At 34.7% G+C, this 7,555-nt stretch overlaps 2 protein-coding genes across 2 annotated transcripts in view; one reads left to right on the top strand and one right to left on the bottom strand.

Annotated features, from left to right (window-relative positions):
• The window catches only part of Cog5 (component of oligomeric golgi complex 5), a 216,388-nt gene that overhangs the window by 53,203 nt on the left and 155,630 nt on the right, over window positions 1-7,555 (top strand). The window lies entirely within an intron of this gene.
• Window positions 5,285-6,598, bottom strand: Gpr22 (G protein-coupled receptor 22). The gene has a single exon (XM_050122315.1). The coding sequence runs from the start codon at window positions 6,581-6,583 to the stop codon at window positions 5,285-5,287; it is 1,299 nt and encodes a 432-aa protein (XP_049978272.1). The 5' UTR covers window positions 6,584-6,598.

The raw sequence follows: 7,555 nt of genomic DNA, 5'->3' as shown, positions 1-7,555 counted from the left end.
CACCTCCATCCAGGTCTAGTAAGGTGAGCATCCACGAAACTGCCTAGGCTCCCACGAAACCAATAGGTACAGTAGGATCAAAAACCCATTGCCATTGTTCTTGAGGTCTCAGTAGTCCTCATTGTCCACTATGTTCAGCGCGACTGGTTTTAACCCGGGCTTTTTCAGACCCAGGCCAGCTGGCCTTGGTGAGTTCCCGATAGAACATCCCCCTTGTCTCAGTGTATGGGTGCACCCCTCCCTTTTTTGCAGTTTTCCAAGGTGATCTTGAAATATAGCTCGAAGCTATTTGAGTCTATAAAAAAAGATTTAATTATTTTATACTTTGTCAGTATTTCTTAATATTGCTGTATTTTAAAAATCTTAATTTAAAATGTTATATTTATGAGCCAGAAGTAGTGACATATGCCTTTCATCTCAGCACTTGGGAGTTAGATGCAGATGGATCTCAGTGAGTTCTAGGCCAGCTTGGTCTACAGAGTGAGTACCAAGACAACCAGAACTACATAGTGAGACCCTATCTTAAAACAAAACAAAACAAAACCAAACAACAACAAAAAACTATGCAGCCATTAACAAAGAATAAGATGTGAATATAGTGAGTTGAATAGATGCTCACTATGAATTATTGGGATAAAAAAAGCAAAGGATGATATTTTTGTTTTCTGTTATATGTGCATTATGTGTTGCCGTTATGTGGTTTCTCTTTTGAGAAATGGTTTCATGTAACCAGGTTAACCCTAAGCTCGGTATTTAGCACTGTGTAGCCACGGATGACCCTCGTAACCTTCTGACCCTCCTGACCAGGCTGGTGCCACCACACTTCATTTTAAGTGGTGCGGGAACTCAGGTCTTTACCAGGACTCTTTAATTCCCCATAAATGAAACTATTCAAAACGATGCTTTAGTGGGAAGATGCAGTGGATTAACTAAGGTATATAAAGTAGATGATTTAGAAAAATCAGTCTTAAAATTTTATCTTAGATGCTAGGTATGGTGGTTCATGCCTTGAATCCCAGCGCTTGGAAGGCAAAGGCAGATGTCTCTGAGTTTGAAACCATTCAGGTTGGTGTAGTTAGTTCCAGACCAGCCAGGGTTAGTGTAACTCTGTCTCAAAAGCCAAAACCAAGAAAACAAAACAAAACAAAACAAAAAACTCCAAAAAAAATCCATCAGTCTAAATATTTTCTGGTAATAAAAACATTCATGAGGAATATTCATTTTGCTTTATTGAATTTTCTACCCCCAGATTCTTGCCATTTGGCCCTTGTTGTTTATGTACTTTGAACAGTGTGTAATTAAATATCTCCTTTATGGAAGGTAATCTGTTTTTCATGGTTGCTCATGTGTCCTGTTGATTGTGGCTGTAAGTAGCTGTAACTGCCTGTCCCAGGTGTTTGCACTTTGCTGGGCTACTGCAATCATTTTGGCCAGACCCTCTCTAGTATCAGGGCAACGGCAATGCTCTCCTGTTCTTTGAGCCCTCCTCAGCCCGTTCTAACTCTGTTGTTGGTGATTTTGGAGGCTCGTCCTTTTCTTGTTCCCTTGCCCATGTGTTTCTGCTGGTGTTTCAGACCTTGTATAATGGCCCCAAGATAACTTTCTAAACAGCTTTCCTTCCAAACAACAATTTTTTTTCTGGAATATGCTGTAGTAGTTTTCATCAGTGGTACTTTTATTATGCTATTATTTAATTCAGTATAAATGTTTTCTCTTTTGGTCTCTTAAAATATCCTTCTTTTATCACCTTTTGCAACCTTCCTCCTCTTTCAGGTACTTTTACACTTTTTAAGATATCTCAAGCATCTTTCATCTTAAAATCCATATATTCTTAAATCTGAAACCTTTTGGACAAGATACAGGAGGAACATTCTACACTTTACCTAATGTGATGGTTTCAGTTCAGATGCAGACACATTAAAAATATGGCATAAAATTACCTTTAGATTATGTGTTTATGAAATAGATGAAACTCTTAATTAGAATTGGGTCCATCTGCAAGTTATGCCATAAAATATATACAGGTATTCCAAAATACCTACAGCGATCTGAAATCCTCCATCCCAAGCATTTCTGATAAGCAGTGCTTGATGTATACCTTCACTTTGAAATATAGCCTCAGATTCTGTGTGCAATAAAATTCTAGTGATTGTTTTCTTAAATTTTAGATTGTTTATTCCTGAGTCTGACTACAAAATATTTTTATTTAGAGTGTGTGTACATACATGTTTAAAGACCAGTATGTTTGGAGGTCAGAGGACCACTTTGTGGAATCTTTTTCTTTATGTGGGTCAGGAGTCAAACTAGGGTTATCACACTTGTGTGGCAATTGCTTTTCCATTGGAGCACCTGACTGACTGGGGAAGCCACAGTTTTAACCTGGAGAACTGATGTTTTGCTGTAGCTCTTTTTGAGATGAAAAACTTACATTAATATGACTGACATTGTTGTCAAGTATAGAATAGAGTCTTTTAAAAAGCATAATTGTAAAAAAACTTAATCTCTATAATAAGTTTGAATAGCTTTTTGGTCAAGTAATAAATTTACTAAATTGTCAATAGAACAAGAAAGGCAATACAAATTTCTGAATTTTATGAACCTTATGCTTTGAATAGTTAACTTGATTGACTATAGAAGGTAGCATCTCTGCCCAACAGCATAGATTGAAAGCACATAGATATAAAAATAAAATTGTAAGATGTTGTCCATACAAATTAACTCATGCCTCTATTGTATTTTCAATAGAGGAAAAGTTAGCAAGGATGCTTTTTGGAATAAAATTACTAGTGAAATGTAAAGAATTTGCACATTGAAGCAAAAGACATCTTGAGGAAAACAATGCTTCTGTTTGTCCATAGAGGAATGAAAAATCAAGGAAAACTTAAGGTCGTCTAAGTTCTCATTTACCACAAGATCAACAGTTGCTTGCTTGCTTTCTTTCTTTCTTTCTTTCTTTTTTTCTTTCTTTCTTTCTTTCTTTTTTTAACAAGGTTTTTACACACTGTATGTTTAACACATTAAAAGCTACTTGAGGTTTCTGTGAGGTATGGGAAGTGTAGATTTTGCTTGTTATAAATCAATAGGTGTACACTTTTATCCTACAAGAATTCGTTACAGTAGGGCAAAATGCCTAATAGTTTCTCTGATGCTCAGTGCACAAATAGCAGCTTACAGGGCAAAGTTATAATGATTGCTATTTATTTTTTTTTTTTTTAGTACAGAAGATCAGAATGCATGAAACTCTTAGGCCAACATGGCAGAAACTTACTTTTTATACTAAATTCTTTGTAATGCTTATTAAACCTTATGATTAAAAGTACTGAAAAACAGTGAAGGTATTTCTTAACATGAACACTAAAAGTAGTCTAGTTTTTAAAATTAAGATTATAAATCTAGGTGCTAATATTTTAAGTCATGCTTGGAAGTTCAGGTACAAAATGCATTAAAAGTTTTAGTTAAGGTGTTAGATATTGTAAGCCAAATGCATTTATTGAGTGAAAAATTTCTTAACACCATTAAGTCTTAATTTTAGGGTTTAAAAAAATTAATCGATTATGTTACATTTTGTCAAACTGCAGTATTTCTTTAATTTCGTAAAGCAGTAGGAAAGCGGGTCTTTGCCAAGTTTTGACACGCTAGCATTATTATCAGAAATAATCAGTTTAGCTTGCCAGAAACCTTAGTGACTTCAAGCTCCTGTAGCATGCTCTTTTTCCTAGGGATTAGGCTAGTCAGTAAAGTTGATTAAATGAATCTCATTTATCTGTATAAAAATGATAGATAATGAATTGTTTAACATGAGATTTTAAATTTAAAAAATGATTTTACTTCATTTATTGAATATAGTATTTAAAATATAGAATAATTCTTGTTAAACTAACTGGTTGTAATATATATATATAGTAGGTATTTTACCTATTTTAAATAAATTGTTGCTAAGTATTATTACTACAGATTGCCAGATTATTATAGCAAGTAATAAATTCTTGTTTGTTACAAAATTATTCATATTCCTTACAATCTATAATTACAATTAGTAATCATTTTCTAACATGTATTGAGGGTTTGAGAGAAAAATGCTCAAGTGACATGGCGGTGGATAGAAATGTGACACAGTTTATTGTTGCTTTTAATCACCTGGAGAGTGGAAACAGAGCTGCTGTAGTTTGAAGGCTAAGAAGGAACATTGTATAAATTCTACCACAGGTGACTAGGAAGGAACATTGTATAAATTCTACCATAGGTGACTCCGAAGGAACATTGTATAAATTCTACCACACATAAGTTGCAATGAATCTAAAATTAGAAACAGCTGCCTTTGTTAGGCTTTTCTACAGTTGACAGAAAGGAGCCTCTCTTTCCTCTGCTCAGTCTTCCCTATTACGTGGTTAATTTCTGTTATACAAAAATGGTAGAGTTGTTATTAAATTAAAAATTATTTTATTGCAGTTTTTAAAACCAGTATTTCCTCATAACCTAGAATATTTGGTGTAGAATCAGGCAAAATGAGGGTGAAGGAACAAGGCTGGTGTTAATGTAGCTTTCTTCCCTCCCTTTATTGTTGGTTCATTTGTATTACAGGCATATCATCCTTGTAATAGAATTCAATCTTTTTATATAATAAGCTTGAACTAGAAAAATTTCCCTAATTTTGTGTGCATATACAGAATTGATTTATTAATTGGTTCATGGTTTTAAAATACTAATGTAGTCTATGGTTGCCCACATAAGTGTTATATATAAGAAAGAATAAGGTTTATATATAGTTCATTATTTTTGTTAAAATATAATAACAAGTTTATCATAACAGAAATATAACATAGTGGTACAGAAAATCTTCCCTTGATTGTTCTGAGACTATAATTTTTGTGTTAAATTTTATGCAACTTCTCATATAAATATATCTAGGTTGTGGCTTAGAAATAATAGGTTTCATACATTTAAAAATGTAGATACCTGTGTCAGTTACATTTTAAAGTTATACACTGTTTTAAGGCTATGTATTTATTCTTTAGAAAATATGACTTACATGAGTATCTTCTGATGGACATAATATTGACAATATACACATGATATTACTTTTTAACAAACTGCCATGCAACAAATACATTAAATAATGAAGAAATTGAGTATATATGACCTAATCTAATTGACATTCACATTGAAAATTTACAACATAACCAATACTGAGAATGTTTTTCTCTTACATTTGGCAGTAATCAGTTTTTACAATTTAAATTTAAAACTCTTCTGAATGTAGATTTGGTGAAGCTTAGACGTCTCCCTAGTCTGTGACGACCTGAGGTACTAAACATTTCTCCCTGACTTCACTGCCCTCATAGGTGACCTTTTTATTCCTCTTAGGGTCTATCCATGAGTTGTGTATTACAGCATTGTTAGGCATGGGATCAGCTTCAACTATGGAAACAACTCGTTTTTTCATTTTGCTTTTTAAGACCTTTTGAAATTTTTGTCTGGTGAATGCATACAAGAGAGGGTGGAATATAGTGGTTCCATAAGCCATGACTAGAAAACACAATCTTAATTTTACTAAAAGGTCACTTGGGCCTAAACATAAAATTGTGGTATTTAAAACGGAAATTGGTGTCCAACAGAGAAGAAATGTGGAAATAATCAATAAAGACATCTTGAAGACTCTTTTCTGCCGTTCTCGTCGTTCCCGGTGGCGCTTCACAGCGCGCCGGAGGGCGATTATGACAGAGACTGAAGTTCTCACACCAAAGACCACGTTTCTCCCACCACTGCTCTGTGACATGTCTGTGGTCTCGTGGGTGGTTAGAGAGATTGTCTTTTTCTTCCGAACTTTCTTCTTCTGCCCTGTTGAGAATCTGGTGCCTATCCGGATGTTAAGAGCCTGAAGTATCTTGGTGTATGTGATGAGCATCACTACTACTGTGAAGAAGAAGATGGGGATCTGAACCAGAAGGTGATAATACATCCCCAGCTCAGTGTAGTACTCACTTGTGCTGACACACAGCAGTGTCTTGTTTTCCCATGCGTTTCCACTTTGAAGACTGAAAAAATTTACTTCAATGAAGGGAATCAGGAATGAGAAGAAAGAAAAAATCCAAATGGATGTCATTAGCATTACAGCTCTGCCCATTGTCAGAATTCTGTTTGCAGGTTTTACAGAGATGTCGTATCTGTCCAGAGTGATAGCAAAAACGTTGATTGCTGTCGAAACACTTGCAAAGGAAACACAGGCTTCATGGAAACAGCAGATGAGAGCAGTGTTACTCTCCAGTGAGAGCAGAAGGATCACTATAGTCAGAGGAATACATCCCACACAGATTATTACATCAAGTACATGGAGATTCATTGTAATAATGTTACTGACTGAGTTGATTAAGTTGGATTTCATGCAGTAAAGTACCAATACAGTAAGGTTGCTGCCAAGTCCCAGCACAATTTCTAACATGAGAAATCCAGTGAGAGACACTTGAAAGCTTAATGGGTATGATAGTGGTTGGTACATATTGGCGTCGATGTCCTCAATGTCATCTCGCACTGTAATGTTTGATTCAGACTGCATGTTGATTTCCAGAACAGGAGAAAAACACATTCTTTTGGAACAGTTGGTGTTTCCCCTGAAAAACAAAATAGAATAGTTGATATTTGGCAGTTTATGTGACATATAAGATGTGTATTCTTTGTAAACAAAAATATCTTTTTATCATGTACTTAGTTTAATTTTTAATTTTGTAAGCTATTGATGCAAAATGTAGAATTGGGAAACATCAAGCCTGCATTGATTTTGGTGTTTTCTCTTTTTGAAGAAATAACCATATGGGGATCATTTCTCTGTAGTGCAGAATTACTATTCATACTACAAGGGTTTACTTCATTGGAAATAACTAAGGTTTTATTTTTAAAGAAATTATGCATCTGAATAAGAGCACTAGTTAGTGTGAAAAACTAATTTTGGTCCAATGGTTTAAGATTTCACTTAAACAGTGCTATGAGTGGATGGAAGGTAAATGCTATTTTCATGTGCTCTAGCACGGTGACTCCTCAGATTTAAAGTAAGAACAGTGGCCCACGCACCAGTTTGTCTCCATTGCACGCTGTCTTACCCACGCCAATGTGGACACTGAGGTCATTCCTCAAAGAGGCAACCGATGGGAATTTTGTACATCATGTAAATATGCCCACTACATTTTTACAGTAGACTTTAAAAAATGGGAAAGAAGACAGTATGCTAAAGTAAAAAGCAACAAGCTTAGTAAAAAGCTTTCCTATGGCTGATGTGTTTTGCAACCACACCCTCTGGTGTGCTGTAGAAAGAGGAAGTTGAAATTTGATACATAGTAAGAAGTAGATGATTTTGAAATGGTTTTATTAATGTATTATTTTGTTTAATTTGTGAGGTAAAAATTGAAATTCCAAAGAATATTCTGACATCCATTTTTTGAGGAGGCTTTTAACTTTCACTTTACCTGCGAGACATTTGGTTCACATCAGACAGTGAATAATTTTGAAGAAAAATTCTGAAGTGAACATTCATTCAAATAAGTATTTTGGGAGTTTAGAGTCA

Source organism: Alexandromys fortis, unplaced genomic scaffold (genome assembly GCF_014885135.2).
Source record: "Alexandromys fortis isolate MF-2015 unplaced genomic scaffold, M_Fortis_MF-2015_v1.1 scaffold_201, whole genome shotgun sequence".
NCBI classification, from domain to species: domain Eukaryota; kingdom Metazoa; phylum Chordata; class Mammalia; order Rodentia; family Cricetidae; genus Alexandromys; species Alexandromys fortis.
This window is presented reverse-complemented; position numbering and strand designations above follow the sequence as displayed.